This window comes from Mobula hypostoma, chromosome 3 (assembly GCF_963921235.1).
Source record: "Mobula hypostoma chromosome 3, sMobHyp1.1, whole genome shotgun sequence".
In the NCBI taxonomy this organism is placed as follows: domain Eukaryota; kingdom Metazoa; phylum Chordata; class Chondrichthyes; order Myliobatiformes; family Myliobatidae; genus Mobula; species Mobula hypostoma.
This window is the reverse complement of record NC_086099.1, coordinates 16,933,495-16,957,177: the sequence shown is the minus strand read 5'-3', so window position 1 is coordinate 16,957,177 and position 23,683 is coordinate 16,933,495. Positions and strand designations below refer to the sequence as shown.

Sequence of the window (23,683 nt, the reverse complement as noted above, 5' to 3'; positions counted from 1 at the left end):
TCTGTGATTCCTTTTGACTGTTCAGAATGAACAATATATACACCTACACAAAGGATTCCTTTCAAGTTTGACAAAGCATACAGTTATAAAAGAAAGCATTTTTTTCTGGGGTATCCTGCTGGATGCATTACGAAATATTAAAAGCAGTGGGAGTAGTGGTAATTGCTTTGATTAATCATAACCAACAGATCATCATTCCTTCATTTCCATTGTTTTCCTTCTTTGATGGAGTAGATTGAACAGTCCTCAAGCTCACAATCATGTGGCATGAACCTTGTGGTTTAAAAAACCTGCCCTCTTCCTTCCCAGACCTGATAAAGGGTCTTGGCCTGAAACGTCGACTCTTCATTTCCCACCATTGATGCTACCTGCCCTGCTGAGCTCCTCTATCAGCTTCTGCACTGCTGCCAGTCTCAGCTTCTACATTCTCTTGTGTCTCTGCAGTTTGTTGTGGAGGCAACTGATAATAAGATTGACCTGTGGTGACATGCATTAAGTGAAGGGACAGAGTAAATTAGTATGGATATGAAGAAATATAGCATGAATTTGCAAGTAGAGCTTCTCTGCCATCTTTTTTTGGCTGTCTGGAACAATTTTGGTTGAGAATAATACCTGGTCTGTGATGAAATATCTCCAGTATTGAATTTTGTGTTTTTTGTAATCATTTGATATAGCAAAACGGAATTGTACAAATCCCAGAATGCTAAACTAATATGTTGCTTCACATGTACTTGGCCACAAGAAGTTTGCTTACCAAAGGAATACGTCATTGGCAGCACCCAATATACTGTAGAAATAAGCAGCAGAGATGAGTAAACCACAGATGGTAGAGTACAACAACTGTATCGGAAGGATTGAGCTTGCTGGAAATAGTAACCTCATCTCATTCTTACGTGTAAAAAGAACACTTTGTAAATGGTGTTGGAGGTCTCTTACCACCCCTAGTGGGAGTGGAGGTCAACTTCTCCCTTGCAAGTAATAAAGGTGCATGATGAAGTTCCACTCTGTTGATATTATGTTTTTGTGAGACTTAGTGGAGAGATAATTGACATCTGTGTTGACAATCCATTGTTGAACTAGTGCTCAGCAATAATATTCCTAAGTATTTGCAATTGCAAGATCAATGTTTATATTTTCTTTTAGACAGCAAACATTTAATACATATCTATCTTCTTCAGTCTTGAAATTTGGTACTTGGTTGAATCATTTCTGTGGTAATTCCATCTTAGATTGAAGAGAATGGAAGGGAAACTGTTTACTAATGTCCTTTCACAGTAGTTGCCTCCTCTGTCATCTTGTCAGATTCAGTCACCTTTAGCCTTTTGTCAGTTCCAACTATCACCAATTTCTTCCGGTACTATTCACACCATCTCCATCTGCCATTCACCCTTCCCCACCTCGATACTGGGATCATTCTCACGAACTTCTTCTGGACCAGTTCCAATGCCAGCACATCCTTTCCTAGATAAGGTGCCCAAACTGCTGGCAATACTCCGTGCCATCTGACCAATACATTACAAAGCCCTAGATCCTGTCTTCTATATTCTAGTCCTCTGGAAATGAATGCTAACAGTCCTGACATATGACTGGAGTTTACTTTTTTGGACTCTTGAATGTGTTTCCTAAAATGTGATGACCAGAATTGAGCATGACAGTCCAGCAATGATCTAACCAGTGTTCAATGGTTCAACTTAATATCAGTGAATCTATGCAGTATACAACCTGAAATTCTTGCTCTTCGCAGACATTCATGAAACAGAAAAAAAGCCAAATGACAGAAACGTCAGAATCCCAAAGCCTTCCTCCCCCTCCCATGCACAAGCAGCAGCAAAAGAATCAACCCTCCCCCCCCCTTGCTCCAGCAAAAGCACCAACCCCCCACCCCACCACCACCACCCACCATGCAGGCAATAGCAAAGCCCCCAAAGAGACCTCGAGCTGGAGTCCATCTGAAAATGACAGTCTATGCCCCAACACTTCGGTATCTCAGACAGGCTCTCTCTTACTAGCAAGGACGAGAGAGGTCACTCCTGCAACAGATGAGCGACAGAGGGACCAAAAGCTTGCAATCTGTCGTGTTGCCTCACTACCGCCCCCGCCCCATCGAGAGAGAATGAGGGAGTGGAAGATCGAGATCGAGGCTTTCTTCCTCCAGCAGCGCGCGCACTCTCCGTGTTTTATAATTCATCTGGCATGGATAAAGTTCATCTTTGATTCGGAGCAGATAAATCTCAGAAACTAACACTTCAATCATAACACTCCTTTTGTTTGCATTGACAGAACATTTGTCAGACGCTCTGGTGCTCGGTGAATGGCAGTTGTCGTTCTAAACTGGACGCTGCAGCAGACGGGACTAGCTGTGGAGAGAAAAAGGTATGAAAAGTGTTCAAAGTAAATTTATTATCAAAGTACAAATGTGTCACCATTTATTCGTGGTTGTGTACCAGGCCATGATGCAAACTGTCAGGGCAGTCTCCACTGTGCATCTATAGAAGTTTGTTAAAGTTTTAGATGACATGCCGAAGCTGTACAAACTTCTACAAAAGGGGCAGCACTGTTGTGCCTTCTTTGTGATGGCTTGTGCGTTGGTCCCAGGACAGATTCTCTGATATGATAATGTCACGGAATTTAAAGTAACTAACCCTCTGCACCTGCAATTCCCTATTGAGGGCTGGCTCATGGATCTTTGGTTTCTCCTTCTGTAGTCAAGAAACATTATCTGGTGAGCCAGATGCTGTACCTTGTGATATTACAACTATATAAAACCTTGGTTAGACCACACTTGGAATCTTGTGTTCAGTTCTGGTCACGCCATTACAGGACGAATGTGGAAACTTTAGAGAGGGTCCAGAGGAGTTTTACCAGGATGCTGCTTGGATTAGAGAGCGTGTCTTGTGAGGACAGATTGAGCAAGCTAGGGCTTTTCATTTTTAAGCAAAGAAGATGAGAGGTATCTTGATAGAGGTGTCAACAATGACAAGAGCATGGATTGGATAGCCAGCACATTTCCCAGCACTGAAGTGGCTTATACAAGTGAGCATAGTTTTAAAATGATTAGAGGAAAGTATCAGGGTGATGTCAAAGGTAAATTTTTTTTATACTGAGAGTCATGGTTGTGTAGAATGTGCTAACGGGGTAGTGGTAGATTTAGTTAAGTTAGGGGCATTTAAGAAACTCTCAAAGAAGCGCTCGGCAGAGGATGGTGCTTGGAGAGGCTGTGTAGAAGCGGCTGGTCGGAGGCTGGAAGTTTTCAGACAGACTCAGAGTGCGCTGCGGTTGGGTGCTTCCAATGGTGCTGCATCGGCAAGTTGGCAGTGCTTGGAGGTTCATGGCAGGGAGAGTTCCTCCCTTCTGCCGCCTGCCTGAGATGATGAGTCTATCAGGACTTTGAGACTTTTTTTTTACTGTGCCCATGGTCTGCTCTTTATCAAATTATGGTATTGCTTTGCACTGTTGTAACTATATGTTATAATTATGTGGTTTTGTCAGTTTTAGTCTTGGTTTGTCCTGTGTTTTCTTGTGATATCATTCTGGAGAAATGTTGTATCATTTTTTAGTGTATGCATTTCTAAATGACAATAAATGAGGACCGAGTGTCCTCATAATCTAATCTAATCTAAACTAAAATGAAGCACATGGATGAAAGAAAATGGAAGGCTATGTGGTATGGAAGGGCTAGATTGATCTTAGGGTAGGTTCGAAGTTTGGCACAACATCATGGACCAAAGAGTCTGTACTGTGCAGATTGTTCGAGGAAAATTGCAATTTAGGCAAAGTATGCCAAGTGGATCAGCAAATATGAATCTGTGTCCTGGTAAGTAATCAGACATTAGGGACTGGGTAAGAGAGGAGGCCCTCCATTTGTCAGGATTGACCATGGATGTTGCGTCCCAGCTGCTATGTGATACGCAAGCCAGTTAGCAACCCAAGGGAGTGCGCTACGCAGAACAAGCTGTTGCCCAGGCAGCAGGCTCCACCTTTCCACGCAGCTGCTGAATCCAAAGGAACAGTAGAGACCGATACAGTTGGGCACCAGTGGCATTGCAGGAGCTGGCACACAGCTTTGAACTCAACATATGTCCATCTTAAGGACTCCAGCTCCAGATTTTTTCTTGAAGTTTACTCCCAAAGCCTTCCCCATGAGTGGGTACAGCTGCAAGGCAGCAGAGGTTCGAGATCAGAGTTTTCTTTCTCCTACATGAGCTGCCAACCACAGCTGACGAGCCCCGTCTGCCTGAAGCGACTGGTTTTAACGTGCCTGTATCCAGCCTTTGCTCCTTCTCCTGTCAGTAGAAACGGTTCTGCCAGGCTCAGTAGCTAAATCACATGTGAAGGCCAGGAGCCGGACTTGGTTGTCAGAGGCTATTTGAGATGCATGCAATTGGGAGCATCAGAAATAGAATCCAGACTCCATTTTGCAGCGAATGGAGTGAGACGTGTTTTCATCGCGGCTCTAATTTTTATATCTTACATCCCACTGATAGATCCGTTTTAAGTTTGAAGATTCACTACTTTTGTTGAAGGATTTATTACTGAACTACGACGGCAGGAAGTCGATCCGGTATTGAATTGAGAGGCGACAAGACCCTTCCCAAAACAGAACAAACAAAGAAATCGGAGGAACTTTCTACTTTAGAAAGAATACTCTCTTCAATACAAAATATGAAACTTGAATTTGGTTGGCTTAACACTAGGACTGATAAACTGATGGATGCTAACGGAAAGCTTGAAAAATCCATCTCTACTGTTCAAGAACCTTTGAAGAATTTGGATTTTCAATTTCAGACGCTCAAACAGACTACTCATCGAATTGAGAGGGAACAGGAGTTATTCAGGCAAACTACTAACGAGCAAGAATTGAAGATGTCATCTATGGAAAAGAAAATTAATGAAGTTACTTTGGAATTATCAAGAACGAAGAAAAAGACGATTGAATTAGATGGCAGAATGCGCAGGAGGAATTTACGTATATTGGGCTTGCCTGAAAATACTGAAACCAGTGACCTGTTAAAGTTCTTTTCAGATATGCTATATTCACTTTTTAACGAGATTCTTGAAGCAAACCCTGTACTTGATACAGCTCATCGAATCCCACGATCTAAGCCCTCACCCGAACTACGTCCACGGACACTGATACTTTGCTTGCACTACTTTACAACCAAAGAAGCTATACTTCGAGGTGCAAGAAAAATGGGTAAGCTAATCTACAATGCAACAGAAGTTCGTATAGTGGAGCACTTTGCTCTGGCGGTTTTTGCCGAAAGAAGGAAATACTGGGAACTGATGGTTGAATTATATAAAATAAAATGTTGCCCGTCGCTCCCGTTATCCGGCACGTTTGATAATTTCCCCGCCTGACTCTCAGCCACAAAAGATTAACTCTCCAGATGAAAGTTGGGAATTTATTAAGGGGTTTAAGTCTAAGTTGAATGCAACTTGAATAGGCAGTCCCGAGCTGGGAGATGTTTATAGATGCCTTGAGGAAAGTTTATTCTACGTTTTATGGATCTTCGCACAGGACCTGGCTGATTTAATTTTTTGTTCTTGCTTGCCTTAATATTAATATAGCTCTAGGTTTGATATACTTACTTACTTTTTAATGATTTGTAAGTTTTTAAAAAAATTTCAGTTGGAATATATTATTTGCTTGGATTTATCCTTTTCGGAATAGATGATTAATATACATTAGATGAATTTAAGATGGCCGTTGCCAACTACGTTTTAGCTATTGTTGGACATAACAATTACAATATTTGAAATTTGTTCATCTCTTTTATTATGTCTACAATTGGTGGTGTAAACATATAACTTTGTTAATATAGCTGCAAAATGGAGATTGGGGTTAGGGTCATAGGTTAGCATGCCATCCTTCTATTCGATGGCTTCTTAGTCTTTGGGGGAGGGGGGGCTATTAGAGTAGTTTTTTTCTCAGTTAGGCAGTTCTGAGAGGTTATATCTTGTATCAATCATGTTGTCACTTCTGGTCAAGTCAGTGCTGTTTTTTTCCTTTGGATCTAGTTTGTGCTTGCGCAATAGCTTTCTTTATAAAATTTTAAATTAAATCTTAAACATAGATGCTAATAAAATTAATATAATTTCTTGGAATTTGAATGGCATGAATCATCCTATTTAGCGTAAAAAGATTTTTAAGAAATTAAAAACACTTCATGCGGATATTATTTTCGCGCAAGAAACTCGTACGGAGACAGGATGAAAATCGCTTTTTTAAATTCTGGAAGGGACCTTTATATCATTCTTTATCAATAAATAAAATTAGAGGGGTATCTATTTTTGTTAACTCTAAAATACATTTTGTACATTTTAATACTGTTACTGATTTGATTGGAAGATATTTAATTGTCACCGGTTTGCTATGTGGTCAAAAGGTAGCTTTGATGTGTGTTTATGCACCTAATCTAGAAAGTCCTGAATTTTTAAAGAAACTATTTTCCACACTTCCGAATCTAAATGAATATTAGTTGATTATGGGCAGTGACTTTAACTGCTGTCTTAACCCGTCGATTGACAGGTCATCAAGCAATCCGTTGCTTCCTAATAATGTGGCGACTTGTATTAATTCTTTTCTATTAGAATATGGTTTGGTTGATATTTGGAGATACAAGCACCCTAATGATAAAATTTTTCTTTTTTTTCACATGTGCATTATAAATATTCAAGAATTGATTACTTTTTTTCGATATACGATTGCCGTATTCTATTGCCAATTGTGCGTATGATGTCATTGTGTTGTCGGATCATGCACCTATGAAATTAACTTTGAGGCTTTCTGATAATGTTTTGAAAATGTCACAGTGGAGACTGAATCCCATATTGTTACAAGATCCAACTTTTGTTAGTTTTATCAAGGAATAAATTTCTTTATTTTCTGAACTTAATACAACTGAAGGTATGTCAAAATTGGTTATATGGGATGCGATGAAATCCTTCCTTAGGGGACAGATAATTTCATATTCAGCAGGTTTAAGAAGGAAAACCAAAGCGGAAGTTCTAGTGATTACTAATAAAATTAAAGAGATAGATAAAGCATATTCAGTAAGACCTTGTGAAGATCTATATAAGGAAAGGGTTGAACTCCAAACACAGCATGATCTGCTTTTGACCTTCCCCACTGAGCAGCAACTTTTTAAATCCAAAAGTCAATTTTATATACATGGTGATAAATCAGGTAAGTTGCTGGCTGGTCAGTTGAAGGCAAATATGGTCAGAAGACAGATATTGAAAATATGTAGATCGGATAGAACTGAAACATTTGATCCTCATGAAATTAATAAGATATTTATGGATTTCTATTCTAATCTTTATAAATCTGAATTTTCTGATAATACTATCTTTATGAATAGATTTTTGCGAAAATTAAATATACCTAAAATTTCTATTCAAGCTATTAACACATTAGATGCACCTATTAAACAAGAGGAAATAGCTAGGGCTATATCCTCTATGCAACTAGGGAAAGCTCTGGGACCAGATGGATATACAGTGGAATTTTATAAGACTTCTACGGAAATACTTACATCACATCTATGTCAAATTTTCACTGATTCTATATCCTCTGGGAATCTTCCGAAAACTTTTTATGGGGCATCAATCTCATTGATTCCTAAAAAAGGAAAAGATCTATCTGAATGTGCCTCCTATAGACCAATTTCCTTATTGAATGTGGACTTTAAAATTCTCTCTAAGATTCTGGCTAATAGGCTTGAGAATATTTTGTATACTGTTATTTCAAATGATCAAACTGGATTTATTAAAAATAAGTATTCACATTTTAATATTCAAAGATTGTTAAATAATATTTATTCTCCCTCAGTTAAAGAATCTGAATGTATTGTCTCTCTTGATGCAGAGAAAGCCTTTGATGGGGTGGAATGGCCTTATTTATTTCAGGTTTTGGAGAGATTTAATTTTGGTCTGGGATTTATCTCCTGAATCAAACTGATCAAGCCCTGATGGCTGCGGTTATAACTAACAATCAAAAATCTCCTTATTTAAGGCTATTTTGAGGAGCCCATCAGGGTTATCCTCTTAGTCCTTTATTATTTAATTTGGCTTTAGAACCACTTGCTATCACTCTTAGGGATTCCAACTCTGTTCAGGGTACTAAGGAGAGGATAAAGTACATAAGGTTTCGTTGTACGCAGATGATTTATTAGTTTACATTTCAGACCCTAGGAAATCTATTCCTTCTATGTTATCCATATTTACTGAATTTAGTACTTTCTCTGGATATAAATTAAATTTACATAAAATGCATTATTTCCCATTAATAATTATTCAGATCAATATGATCAAATACCTTTTAATATTGCTCAAATTATTTTACCTATCTTGGTATTAAAATTACTAAAAATTTTCAAGATTATATAAATATAATTTTTTTCCTTTAATTGAATATACACAACACATGCTTTTCAAATGGTCGCCTATGATGATGTTGATAATTGGTCGAATAAATGCTATATTTTTATACACGTTTCAAGCTGTTCCATCCTTTGTCCCGAAAACGTCTTTTGATAGAATAGATTCTATGAGCTTGTCATATGTCTGGAATAATAAAAGCTCTAGAGTGAGTAAACCTTTACTGCAAAAATTATAAAAGATGGTGACTTGGCCTTACCAAACTTTAGACTCTATTACTGGGCAATTAATATTCGTTATATTACGTTTTGGATTCACCGTATAAATATGTAGAGCTCTCCTCCATGGTTGGACTTGGAGGAGAACTTGGTAAAGGCGTTCTCTTTGGCTTCTTTACTGGGAGCTCCTCTTCCCTTTTTGTTTTCTAAGATTGGTAGACAAGATCTTAGTCCCACTGTTAGACTTACATCAGTTTCGCAGATCTTTTGACTTAAATAACTTTGTTCTTTCCAGTAATATCCATTTTAACTACTTTTTTAAACCATCAGTTTTAGATAAGGCCTTTTTTAACATGCAAAACTAAGGGAATAAAAACTTTAACACGAGGAAATCTGCAGATGATGGAATTTCAAGCAATACACAAAAAAGTTGCTGGTGAACGCAGCAGGCCAGGCAGCATCTCTAGGAAGAGGTACAGTCGACGTTTCGGGCCGAGACCCTTCGTCAGGTCTCACTGAAAGAAGAGCTGGTAAGAGATTTGAAAGTGGGAGGGGGAGTGGGAGATCCAAAATGATAGGAGAAGACAGGAGGGGGAGGGATGGAGCCAAGAGCTGGACAGTTGATTGGCAAAAGCAATATGAGAGGATCATGGGACAGGAGGCCTAGGGAGAAATAAAAGGGGGGGGGGAAGCCCAGAGGATGGACAAGGGGTATAGTGAGGGGGACAGAGGGAGAAAAAGGAGAGAGAGAGAAAAAGGATGTGTGTATATAAATAAATAACGGATGGGGTACAAGGGGGAGGTGGGGCATTAGCGCAAGTTAGAGAAGTCAATGTTCATGCCATCAGGTTGGAGGCCACCCAGACGGATTATAAGGTGTTGTTCCTCCAACCTGAGTGTGGCTTCATCTTTACAGTAGAGGAGGCTGTGGATAGACATGTCAGAATGGGAATGGGATGTGGAATTAAAATTGTGTGGCCACTGGGAGATCCTGCTTCCTCTGGCAGACAGAGCGTAGGTGTTCAGCGAAACGATCTCCCAGTCTGCGACGGGTCTTGCCAATATATGGAAGGCCACATCGGGAGCACCGGACACAGTATATCATCCCAGCCGATTCATAGGTGAAGTGTCGCCTCACCTGGAAGGACTGTCTGGGGCCCTGAATGGTGGTAAGGGAGGAAGTGTAAGGGCATGTGTAGCGGTGGGGAGGGATGGGGTGGGGGGGCGAATGGACAAGGGAGTTGCATAGGGAGTGATCTCAGCGGAAAGCAGAAAGGGTGGGTGAGGGAAAGATGTGCTTAGTGGTGGGACCCCGTTGGAGGTGGCAGAAGTTACGGAGAATAATATGTTGGACCCGGAGGCTGGTGGGGTGGGAGGTGAGGACCAGGGGAACCCTATTCCTAGTGGGGTGGCGGGAGGATGGAGTGAGAGCAGATGTGTGTGAAATGGGGGAGATGCATTTGAGAGCAGAGTTGATGGTGGAGGAAGGGAAGCCCCTTTCTTTAAAAAAGGAGGACATCTCCCTCGTCCCTGAACGCTATTTGCTTTTCGCCACTCTCGCTGGTTGGGGTTCACGGAAGAGCAACGATGGTTGTGTCTGTACTGAACATGTACAGGCTTTTTTTCTTGTCATTATTCCCTAAACAATACAGTATAATAACTATTTACATAGCATTTACATTGTATTAGGTATTACAAGTAATCTAGAGATGATTTAAAGTATAGGTGTCCCCCGCTTTTCGAACGTTCGCTTTATGAAACCTCACTGTTACGAAAACCTACATTAATATCCTGTTTTCGCTTTCAGAAGGTGTTTTCACTGTTATGAAAAAAAAGCAGCGCGGGATAAAAAATCAGTGCGCGATAAAAGGCAGCGCTCCGAGCAGCCGCTCTCCCCCGGATTCTCGCCGGCATTGCTTAAACATGAGCCTGTGAGCAGCCGTTTGCAAGATGAGTTCTAAGGTATCGGAAAAGCCTGAAAGAGCTTGTAAGGGTGTTACACTTAGCGTAAAACTAGACATAATTAAGCGTTTCGATCGCGGTGAATGAAGTAAGGACAAAGTGAGTTTGGCTTGTGGAAGCTGACGAACATGATGTTGAAGAGGTTTTGGCATCCCGTGACCAGGGGAATTGACAGATGAAGAGCTGATGAAATTGTAAGAAAAAAGGATAACAATCGAAACTGAATGAGTAATGATAAAGTACGACTTTAATTTTGAAAGGGTATGTCGGTTTAGGGGATATTTGCAGGATGGTTTGAGTCCTTATAAAGAACTGTGTGATAGAAAAATGCGCGAGGCTCAGCAGTCAAGCAAGCCTTCCACATCAGCCACAGCAGACGACGAACCTCAACCTTCGACATCGAGGCAGGCAGTCATAGGAGAAGATGAGCTGCCTGCCCTAATGGAAACAGACGACGAGATGACACCCCAGTGTCCCACCACCTCAACCCCCAGGCCACGGACAGATACCGATTCGCGGAGAATGCAACGGTAGCTGGGAGGCATACAGCACATCTTTAAGAAAAAGCCGAAATAAACATGCTAATTAATTAGGTGGCGCCGAGACGTAAATGTTGGCCCAGATCAGAGACGACGCAGTCGGAAATCGGAACTGATCTGGGCCAACAATTACATGTCAGGCGGCACCTAATTAATTAGCCTGTTTATTTCGGCTATTTTCTTAAAGATGTGCTGTGTACCTCCCGACTACCGCTGCATTCCTGCATGCTTCACGGCAATGTATTGGTCGGCGGCCTGGAGGGTGGGGCCACTGCACCACCCAACCTGCGACGACTCAGTCTAACACACCATCATCAGTGTGCTTGGCGCTGTCCCGATTCCAGTAAGTGATACTACACTGTACATACATTATTTCTACTTTATATCGGCTGTGTATTTTTACGTGTTATTTGGTATGATTTGGCAGCTTCATAGCTTAAAGGTTACTGTAGAGAGTGTTTTTGCCAACAGCGCTTACGTGAGATTTTCTGCCAACGGCGCTTGCGTGAGATTTTCACTATGGAGAACAGCTCAGTAATGATTGTGGAAAAGTATTTCTACTTTATATAGGCTGTGTATTTATCATATCATTCCTGCTTTTACTATATGTTACTGTTATTTTAGGTTTTATGTGTTATTTGGCATGATTTGGTAGGTTATTTTTGGGACTGCGAATGGTCACAAAATTTTCCCATATTAATGAATGGTAATTGCTTCTTCGCTTTACGACATTTCGGCTTTCATAGGAACGCTCTACCTTCGGATGGCGGGGGAAACCTGTATACGGGAGGATGTGCGTAGGTTATATGCATACACTACACCATTTTATATACGGGACTTGACCATCCGCGGAATTTGGTATCCGCAGGGAGTCCCGGAACCAAACCCCCGTGGATACAGAGGGCCAACTGTAATATTGTGACATTCTGAGGTGGGGTGTGGTTGACAGCCCGCCCCTGCATTTCTAATGACCAGTACTGTTTATTGTTGTGTTAAAATGCTTTTGTGGGATTATGGTGGGAAGTTCCAGTTTGTTTACTGTTACATTTTAGCTCGGGTTATACAGTTATTTCTTGTGAATTTGTGGGTCACCCTATCTGTAACCAGGGTGTGTGATGGTCACCTTCCCTGCCTGTGTGTGAGACTGGTGGGGGTTCACTCTCCGGGTAATGGAGCCCAGTCTGTTTTGTGTCTATCACAATAAAACGGTTGTTGAGTTGAAGAGCTTCCTCGTCTGTCATTATGGACCAAATGGTCGTCACTATATATATATAAAACAGTTAAGTAAGTAGTGCAAAAAACAAAAATAAAAAAAGTAGTGAGGTAATGTTCATGGGTTCAATGTCCGTTCAGAAACAGGATGGCAGAGGAGAACGAGCTGATCCTGAATTGTTGAGTGTGTTCCTTCAGGCTCCGATACCTCCTTTCTGTTTGGAGCAATGAGAAGGGGGCATATCCTGGTTGGAGGGGGCCCTTAATGATGGACACTGCCTTTTGAGACATCACTCCTTGAAGATATCCTGGAACCTACGGAGGCTGGTGTCTGTGATGGAACTGACTAAGTTTATAGCTCTCTGCAGCTTACTTCGATCCTGTGCAGTAGCCACCCCCCCCCCCCCCGCTGCAGCCAGAAGGCAATGCAGCCAGTTAGAATGCTCTCCACAGTACATCTGTAGAAACTTTGGAGACATACCAAATATTCTCAAGATCCTAATGAAATATAACAATATAACTGCTGTGTCGAGCTTATCCCTACTACCATTCCAAGCTATGACAACCTTAAGGAACCCAGAAAAGAGAAAATAATAAGAAAATGTATTTTAAAAAAAGTGCAACATTGACCTTGACCATCCTAGTCTGTGCAACTCAATAGTGTAAGAAACTTGTGTGAAATAACCTGTTGTAAAATCTTCATCACTTTGCATCAGCCCGGAATTGTTCAATTTCCTTTTACCAATGTTTAGCTTTAACTCTGACTTTGAGTAATCACTGGGGTATTGTTCATTCCAGGAACTGTTCAGGGTCATTCTAAGCACATACATTCCTCCCCTCCCACATTTAAACCTTTGCATCTGCCTGTGGGATGCCACATTTGTCCTTGTCCATCTGTTGTTCACTTAAGGAGGAATTGCATGGAATAGTGAACAGGGACACCAGCATTGGAACAGCAAGATGAAACGAGAATTGTAGAGCTATGTTAGAGACACATGTAAGAAAAAGGAATAAAATAAAGAAATGCAGATTTCTCACAATAAATCAAACTAGATTTTTCACTGAGAAATTTAAATTTCTTAGAATTTGGATTGAACAGTGTAAATAATGTTAGAATTTAATGTTTAATAAAAGAAATGATCATGTAATTTATATCTTGCATTTATGATCAGAGAAATATACTGCCCCCTTTATTGTACATACATCAGCAAATTGTTGAAATAGCATCAGTTTCCAACACAGAATACAATGTCGGCTTAATTTTTTAATTGAAGTAGATTTATTATCAAAGTACATTTATGTCACCATATACTACCTTAAGATCTATTTTCTTGCAAGGCATTCGCAGTAAAACAAAGAAATCAAAAGTTTAAAGTTCAAAATAAATTTATTGTCAAAGTACATATATGCCACCATTAACAACCCTAAGATTCACTTGCTAGCGGGCATACTCAACAAGTCCACATTAGAATAATAACCAATCAATGAAAGACCACACCAATTGGGCGTTCAACCACCGTGCAAAAGACAAAAATCTGTGCAAAGACAGAAAGAAAGAATTAGTAATAACACAAAATAAGCAATAATTGAGAACCTGAGATGAAGATTCCTTTAATGTCAGTCCAAAGCTTGTGGGAACAGTTCAATGATGGGACAAGTGAAGTTGAGTAAAGTTATTCCCTTTTGTTCAAGGGCTTGATGGATGAAGGGTAATAATTGTTCATGAAACTGATTACCTCAAGAAATGCAACAGATCAGTGAGAAATTACACACAGAGACTAACAAACAACCGATGTGCAAAAGAAGACAACATGTGCAAATACAAAAATAATAATAAATAAACAAGTTGAAGTACAAGTTGGGGAATAATTGGATGGTATAAGTTGAAGAACCAATGCTGGTGTGAGCAGTGAAGGTACTCTTTGCTGACTGAATTGAGTTTTGGACTAAATTTAAATACATAAATTTATGTTCCAGAGAATGGAATTCTTAGTGAATTTTATTTGTACATATTGTGGAAGGAATGTTGGAGCTTTTCATTCCATCGAGTATACTTACTGGCTGTTTAATGTCCACCCACACAAGTACATGAGAGATAAATAGTAAAAGCAGTGATCAACAATGGCATTGTAGATCTGGACTAGGTTTTAAACTTACAACTGTTGAATCCTGATGCTTTTGCGATCTAAAGGTTCTTCAGAAGTCAAGAACGATGCATAAAACTTGTTGCTTATGGTTATTTGATTTAGTATTATCAGAGCAAAGAAGAAAAGAAGAAGAGGCCTTGAGAGAGACAAAGTAAAGAGCCAAAGACTAAAAGTATCTGTGGTCTTCTCATGCCAGACCACTGAAAACAGAAAATTCCATAGTTGGGTTCAGTTGCTCTGCGGTCTTGGCAATCCATTTGCAAACACTTCATCACCACATAAGGAGACATCATCAATGCATTGTTCGTTTGTGGTGTATCTTCCAAATGCTTGGCTTTATATACTTATCTACAGTTGATTGGTCATCCTTATAGAAACTCAGTTGTGACCTAGGGAGCGGGGTCTTGTCATTGATTGGTTGTGTGGTGAACACTGTGCGATTTCTGGAAATTTGCCCACAATGGCTTATAAATAGGATCGATTTCTACATGTCTCTTTATAAAATTGTTTGTGGAAAACCATGCTTCTATGAATTTTCATCCATGCTGCGTGTTCACTTGCGCAATAACTTTCACTGATGCCCAGTCGAATTTGTGCCCCTCTCGATCTTCACAGGTAGAGACAAGGGAGAGTTGGGCATGCCGTTTGACAACCAGTTGATGTTTTTGGATCCTTGTGGATAGTTTTCTCCCAGTTTGGCCGACGTAATGTTTGCTGCAGTCCTCGCGTTGTATTTTGTCGATCACTCTGGGTTTGTCGCGTAGCTCAATTTGTTCTTTAGGTCTGCAGAGTACTACTGTCCTCAGTGTTGCTGTAGGTTTGTGCATGACTGAGTTCCTCAAGCAGTTTATGTGTGCTGCTTATGTTTTGGTGTATTTGGTTGAAGAATGACTGCTGCCCTGGAAACTGAGAAATTTACTTTTTTCTTCATTTACTGGCATGGGAAAAGGCTCTTTTCCGCTTTTAAAACCTCAGCAGTGTACGGCTTTAACACTGTAGTGGAGTCATGAGATTAATCAATGCTTAATTCTGGATTTAGCGGGAACCAAGAGTCTTTGGTTCGAGAGTCTTTGGTGAGGAGGCTGAGGAAGGAGACCACGCCACAGTTGGAGGGGTGAGAAGTGGTGAAGAAATGACAGGTCAACTGATTCAGTGTGATGCTTCCATGATGTGGGAGGTCAAGGACGCTGATGGTGCTACAACTGTGGAAAGTGTGTCCAGGTTCAGCTCCTGAAGGACCGTGTTGGGGCACTGGAGAAGCAACTGGATGACCTCCGATTCATCTGGGAAAATGAGAGTTTTCTGGACAGGACCTACAGCGAGATCGTTACACCGAAGATACCGGAAGAGAGAAGGGGGGGCGACGATGAGGAAGGGAAGGATGCTTGAAGTACAGGAGACCCCGGGGGATGCGCCTCTCATCAACAGGTTCACCCTCTTGGAAGCTGTTGGGACAGAAGATGATGCCAGTCTGAGAGGCAGACAGGTCTGCAAGTCAAAAATTGGCGCTGAAGCAAAGCCGAGGAGACAGACGTCAGGCAGAGCCGTAGTAGTAGGGGACTCCATAGTGAGAGGTACAGAAAGGGGTTTCTGTGGCAATAGGCGGGATTTAAGGATGGTGTGTTGCCTCCCTGGTGCCAGGATCCAGGACGTCATGGACCGATTGCAGGGCATCCTCAAGGGTGAAGGTGAACAGCCGGAAGTGGTAGTGCATTTCGGCACAAATGACGTCAGGAAGAAGAGGAAAGAAATTCTGCAGCGTGACTTCAGAGAACTCGGAAGAAGGATGAAAGGCAGGACCTCCAAGGTGGTTATCTCCAGTTTGCTTCCAGTTCGTCATGCTGGTGAGGGCAGGAACAGGGAGATAGGGGATCTGCAAGCAACAGGAATTCTACAGATGCTGGAAATTCAAGCAACACACATCAAAGTTGCTGGTGAATGCAGCAGGCCAGGCAGCATCTCTAGGAAGAGGTACAGTCGACGTTTCAGGCCGAGACCCTTCGTCAGGACTCAATGTCGACTGTACCTCTTCCTAGAGATGCTGCCTGGCCTGCTGCATTCACCAGCAACTTTGATGTGTGTTGCTTGATAGGGGATCTGAATGTGTGGCTAAGGAGCTGGTGCGGGGAGCAGAGGTTTAGATTCTTAAACCACTGGTATCTGTTTTGGGATAAGGATGAATTGTACAAAAGGGACGGGTTGCATCTTAACAGGCGGGGGACCAGCATTCTGGCAGGCAGGTTTGCCACTGCTTCACGGGTGTGTTTAAACTAAGTAATGCGGGGGAGCAGACAAACTGGAAATATAAGGATGGAGTTAAAGGGAAGGAGAGAATAAGAAAAGTTAAAGACAATAGAATTAATAGGGCAGAAAGCTCAGGAAGGGATCTGAGAGTATGGCCAAGTGCAATAGGAATTGATGTGAAAGGTGAGGGGAGTAATGGATTAAGAGTATTATATATGAATGCATGAAGTATAAGAAATAAATAAGGATGAGCTTGAGGCTCAGTTGGAAATTGGCAAGTATGATGTTGTAGGAATAACAGAGACATGGCTGCAAGAGGACCAGGGCTGGGAAATGAATATTCAAGGGTACACATCCTATCGAAAGGACAGGCAGGTGGGCAGAGGGGGCGGATTGGCTTTGTTGGTGAGGAATGAAATTCAGTCCCTTGCGAGGGGTGACATAGAATCAGGAGATGTAGAGTCAGTATGGATAGAACTGAGAAATTGTAAGGGCAAAAAGACCGTAATGGGAGTTATCTACAGGCCACTGAACAATAGCCTGGATATAGGGTGCAAGTTGAATCAAGAGTTAAAATTGGCATGTAGCAAAGGTAATGCTATGGTTGTTATGGGGGATTTCAACATGCAGGTAGACTGGGAAAATCAGGTTGGTACTGGACCCCAAGAAAGGGAGTTTGTGGAGTGCCTCCAAGATGGATTCTTAGAGCAGCTAACACTGGAGCCTGCCAGGGAGAAGGCAATTCTGGATCTAGTATTGTGTAATGAACCAGATTTGATAAGGGAACTCGAGGTAAAGGAGCCATTAGGAGGTAGTGACTATAATATGATAAGTTTTAATCTACAATTTGAGAGGGAGAAGGGAAAATCAGAAGTGTCAGAATTACAGTTGAACAAAGGGGACTATGGGGCCATGAGGGAGGAGCTGGCCAAAGTTGACTGGAAAGATACCCTAGCAGGGATGACAGTGGAACAACAATGGCAGGTATTTCTGGGAATCATACAGAAGGTGCAGGAACAGTTCTTTCCAGAGAGGAAGAAATATTCTAAGGGGAGTAAGGGGCGACCGTGGCTGACAAGGGCAGTCAAGGACAGTATAAAAATAAAAGAGAGGAAGTATAACATAGTAAAAATGAGCGGGAAGCCAGAGGACTGGGAAAATTTTAAGAGCAACAGAAGACAACTAAAAAGGCAATACAGGGAGAAAAGATGAGGTACGAAGGTAAGCTAGCCAAGAATATAAAGGAGGATAGTAAAAGCTTCTTTAGGTATGTGCAGAGGAAAAAATTAGTTAAGACTAAAGTAGGACCCTTAAAGACAGAAACGGGTGAATTTATTATGGGGAGCAAAGAAATGGCAGACGAGTTGAACGGGTACTTTGGATCTGTCTTCACTAGGGAAGACACAAACAATCTCCCAGATGTAATAGTGGCCAGAGGACTGAGGGTAATGAAGCAACTGAAAGAAATTCACATTAGGTAGAAAATGGTGTTGGGTAGACTGATGGGACTGAAGACTGATAAATCACCAGGGCCTGATGGTCTGCATTCCAGGGTACTTAAGGAGGTGGCTCTGGAAATCGTGGACGCATCGGTAATCATTTTCCAATGTTCTATAGATTCAGGATCAGTTCCTGTGGATTGGAGGGTAGCTAATGTTATCCCACTTTTTACGAAAGGAGGGAGAGAGAAAACAGGGAATTATAGACCAGTTAGCCTGACATCAGTGGTGGGGAAGATGCTGGAGTCAATTATAAAAGATGAAATAGCGGCACATCTGGATAGCAGTAACAGGATCGGTCCGAGTCAGCATGGATTTACGAAGGGGAAATCATGCTTGACTAATCTTCTGGAATTTTTTGAGGATGTAACTATGAAAATGGACAAGGGAAAGCCAGTGGATGTTGTGTACCTGGACTTTCAGAAAGCCTTTGATAAGGTCTCACATAGGAGATTAGTGGGCAAAATTGGAGCACATGGTATGGGGGGTAGGGTACTGACATGGATAGAAAATTGGTTGGCAGACAGGAAACAAAGAGTAGGGATTAACAGGTCCCTTTCAGAATGGCAGGCAGTGACTAGTGGTGTACCGCAAAGCTCGGTGCTGGGACTGCAGCTATTTACAATATCATCATCATCAGGTGCCATGCCCAGTTTGAGCTTTGACTGCCACGGCCCACACACTCCTGTTTTGGGTCAAGTGGATCAGTTCATTGGTACTTATTTCCAGTTCTCTGGATGCTGTCTCCATTATCATTTGACTTTGTCTTCCTCTTGCTTTCCCATAATTCAATCTTTAATACTTCAATCTTTCCCATAATTATCATGCATTCTAACTCCTCCTTCCTAATCACATGTCCAATGAAGTTACGTTGCCTTTTCATGATCTCATACGTTATTTCTCTTTTTGTGTTTGCGCTGTTCATGACATCCTCATTAGATATTCATTTCGTCCATGATAATCTTTGCATCCTCCTCAAAAACCACATCTCTGCTGCTACAATTCATTTCCTCATGTCACTAGATATTGTCCAACATTCTGAGCCATATAACATAACTAGATAAATGTAACATTTCAGTACTCTGAGGTGGGTTGTCATGCCTGGTTTAGTATTGGTCAGTATACTCTTCATTCTCCTAAAGGTGTCTTTTGCCTTCCCTATTCTTCTTTTGATGTCCATGTTGCACCTGCCACCTGATATCACTCAGCTTCCTAAGTAGCAAGAGTTCTTTACTAGTTTTATGTCTTCCCCATTTATTATCAGCATGCAGATAGGGTTCTCCTTCTTTTTGAATATCACCATACATTCTGTCTTTTTGCAATTGATTGATAGTCCCATTTTTGCACTTTCTTCAACAATTATATCAATTAGGTTTTGCAGTTCTTCCTCTGTACTTGCAGTTAACACAGTGTCATCTGCATATCTGAAATCATTGATGTTTTCACCGCCAACTTTAATTCCCAAGATGTCTTTTATTTTTTTGTAATATTGTTTCACTGTACACATTAAATAAATCAGAGGAGAAAACACATCCTTGTCTAACGCGTCTCTTGATTTTCGTAAACTGACTCACTTCTCTATCTTACAGCGGCAGTTTGTTCCCAGTACAGATTTCTGATTAGGTGGAGGTCTTTTGAATCTAGATCTAGAGTTTTCTGTAATATTTCAAATAACTTATTGTGCTTCACTTTATCAAATGCTTTTGTGTAGTCGATAAAACAAACGAACACATCTTTTTGCACTTGAATAGCTCGTTCTGATAACATCAATATTGCGTTTCTTGTTCCTTTGTCTTTCACAAAACCAACATTGTTCTTTGCCTATTTCAGCTTGTATCTTACTTTTAGCTCCTGTCATCAAAATTCTTAGAAGTGTCTTGGTGATATGACTCATTAAGCTTGCCCTATGTAATTCACATTCTATTGCTACAGCTTTCTTAGGAAGAGTGATAAATATTGATTTTTTCATCTCTTCTGATATTATTCTAGTCTCATAAATGTCATTGATTAAATCAGTAAGTTTTTCAATTCCATAATCTTCAAGGGCAATAATTTGTTCTCTTACTAATTCATCAGGACCTGCTGCCTTTCCTTTCTTCATCTTACTTATTGCATTACGAACTTCAGATTTTAAAATATTTGGACCTTCAATGTTTTTCTTAATTTCTGGTTTTCCGCCTTGATCGTCTTCAAACAATTCCTGAATATACTCAGTCCATCTGTTCATAATCTCATCTTTTTCCATGATAATGGTACTGTCCTTTGCTTTCAAACATCCACCTGAAGAACAGAGGAGCTTTTTACCAGTGATATTCTTGATTTGTTGATGTAACCTTTTTGGATCAGTAATAGGGATTCTTTCTAATTGCTCACATTCCTGGTTTAACCGTTCTTCTTTGGCTTCTTGACATAAGCTTTTAACTTTTTTATCTAAGGACTTATACTCTATAGGATTTGCTTTCTTCTGTCTCATTTCTTCCATTAGATTTTTGATTTCATCTGTCATCCATTTATTCTTTGTGTTTTTTTCTTTTTTAGGAATCACTGACTTTGCTAATTTTACCAAGGCATCCTTCAGAGAGTTAAATTTAATTTCTACATGATTACTATCATCTTCAACAGATTCTATTTCTAGACTTTGAAATCTCTTCCTTACTTCAATTGTAAATTTTTGTCTTAAGTTTTCTTCTTTAACTAATTGCAAGTAGTCAAGGGATTGTTTAGGTTTTTGCTTCTTTAGTTTTTTAAGTTTTACTTTTACATGACATTTTACTGGGTTATGGTCACTATTACCTCTACACCTGGATATGTTTTGCATTGAGTCACTCAGTTTCTGGAACATAGAAGATAGAACATAGAATAGTACAGTACAGTACAGGCCCTTCAACCCACAATGTTGTGCCAACCCTCAAACCCAGCATCCCATATAACACCCGACCTTAAATCCTTCCATATACCTGTCTAGTAGTTTCTCAAATTTAACTAGTGTACCTGCCTCCACCACTGTGCCCTGATGCCCTGGGGAAGAGGCGCAGGCTATCCACTCTATCTATTCCTCTTAATATCTTATATACCTCTATCATGTCTCCTCTCATCCTCCTTCTCTCCGAAGAGTAAAACCCTAGCTCCCTTAATCTCTAATCATAATGCATACTCTCACAATGCATACTCTCTAAACCAGGCTGCATCCTGGTAAGTCCGGGTGTGAATTGGGATGATGTTTTTGCAGGGAAATGTACTATGAACATGTGGTCGATGTTTAGAGATCTCTTGCGGGATGTAAGGGATAAATTTGTCCCGGTGAGGAAGATAAAGAATGGTAGGGTGAAGGAACCACGGGTGACAAGTGAGGTGGAAAATCTAGTCAGGTGGAAGAAGGCAGCATACATGAGATTTAGGAAGCAAGGATCAGATGGGTCTATTGAGGAATATAGGGAAGCAAGAAAGGAGCTTAAGAAGGGGTTGAGAAGAGCAAGAAGGGGGCATGAGAAGGCCTTGGCGAGTAGGGTAAAGGAAAACCCCAAGGCATTCTTCAATTATGTGAAGAAAAAAAGGATGACAGGAGTGAAGGAAGGACCGATTAGAGATAAAGGTGGGAAGATGTGCCTGGAGGCTGTGGAAGTGACCGAGGTCCTCAATGAATACTTCTCTTCGGTATTCACCAATGAGAGGGAACTTGATGATGGTGGGGACAATATGAGTGAGGTTGATGTTCTGGAGCATGTTGATATTAAGGGAGAGAGGTGTTGGAGTTGTTAAAATACATTAGGACAGATAAGTCCCCGGGTCCTGACGGAATATTCCCCAGGCTGCTCCACGAGGCGAGAGAAGAGATTGCTGAGCCTCTGGCTAGGATTTTTATGTCCTCGTTGTCCACGGGAATGGTACTGGAGGATTGGAGGGAGGCGAATGTTGTTCCCTTACTCAAAAAAGATAGTAGGGATAGTCTGGGTAATTATAGACCAGTGAGCCTTATGTCTGTGGTGGGAAAGCTGTTGGAAAAGATTCTTAGAAATAGGATCTATAGGCATTTAGAGAATCATGGTCTGATCAGGGACAGTCAGCATGGCTTTGTGAAGGGCAGATCGTGTCTAACAAGCCTGATAGAGTTCTTTGAGGAGGTGACCAGGCATATAGATGAGGGTAGTGCAGTGGATGTGATCTATATGGATTTTAGTAAGGCATTTGACAAGGTTCTGCACAGTAGGCTTATTCAGAAAGTTAGAAGGCATGGGATCCAGGTAAGTTTGGCCAGGTGGATTCAGAATTGGCTTGGCTGCAGAAGGCAGAGGGTGGTGGTGGAGGGAGTACATTCAGATTGGAGGATTGTGACTAGTGGTGTCCCACAAGGATCTGTTCTGGGACCTCTACTTTTCGTAATTTTTATTAACGACCTGGATGTGGGGGTAGAAGGGTGGGTTGGCAAGTTTGCAGACGACACATGGGTTGGTGGTGTTGTAGATAGTGTAGAGGATTGTCAAAGATTGCAGAGAGACATTGATAGGATGCAGAAGTGGGCTGAGAAGTGGCAGATGGAGTTCAACCCGGAGAAGTGTGAGGTGGTACACTTTGGAAGGACAAACTCCAAGTCAGAGTACAAAGTAAATGGCAGGATACTTGGTAGTGTGGAGGAGCAGAGGGATCTGGGGGTACATGTCTACAGATCCCTGAAAGTTGCCTCACAGGTGGATAGGGTAGTTAAGAAATCTTATGGGGTGTTAGCTTTCATAAGTCGAGGGATAGAGTTTAAGAGTCGCGATGTAAAGATGCAGCTCCATAAAACTCTGGTTAGGCCACACTTAGAATACTGTGTCCAGTTCTGGTCACCTCACTATAGGAAGGATGTGGAAGCATTGGAAAGGGTACAGTGGAGATTTACCAGGATACTGCCTGGTTTAGAAAGTATGCGTTATGATCAGAGATTAAGGGAGCTAGGGCTTTACTCTTTGGAGAGAAGGAGGATGAGAGGAGACATGATACAGATGTACAAGATAATAAGAGGAATAGATAGAGTGGATAGCCAGCGCCTCTTCCCCAGGGCACCACTGCTCAATCCAAGAGGACATGGCTTTAAGGTAAGGGGTGGGAAGTTCAAGGGGGATATTAGAGGAAGGTTTTTCACTCAGAGAGTGGTTGGTGCATTGAATGCACTGCCTGAGTCAGTGGTGGAGGCAGATACACTAGTGAAGTTTAGGAGACTACTAGACAGGTATATGGAGGAACCTAAGGTGGGGGCTTATATGGGAGGCAGGGTTTGAGGGTCGGCACAACATTGTGGGCCGAAGGGCCTGTACTGTGCTGTACTATTCTATGTTCTATGTTCTAAGTCTCCTCTGTACCCTATCCAGTGCTTCCACATCCTTCCTCTAGTGAGGCGACCAGAACTGGACACAGTACTCCAAGTGTGGCCTAACCAGAGTTTCATAGAGCTGCATCATTACCTCGCGACATTTAAACTCTATCCCTTGACTTACGTAAGCTAA

At 41.3% G+C, this 23,683-nt stretch overlaps 1 protein-coding gene across 1 annotated transcript in view; it reads left to right on the top strand.

Annotated features, from left to right (window-relative positions):
- adamts12 (ADAM metallopeptidase with thrombospondin type 1 motif, 12) overlaps nucleotides 1-23,683 on the top strand; it is a 642,106-nt gene that overhangs the window by 326,669 nt on the left and 291,754 nt on the right. The window contains exon 10 of the mRNA XM_063042019.1: nucleotides 2,281-2,373. Coding sequence (XP_062898089.1) covers nucleotides 2,281-2,373 — 93 coding nt within the window. The remainder of the gene's footprint in view (nucleotides 1-2,280; nucleotides 2,374-23,683) is intronic.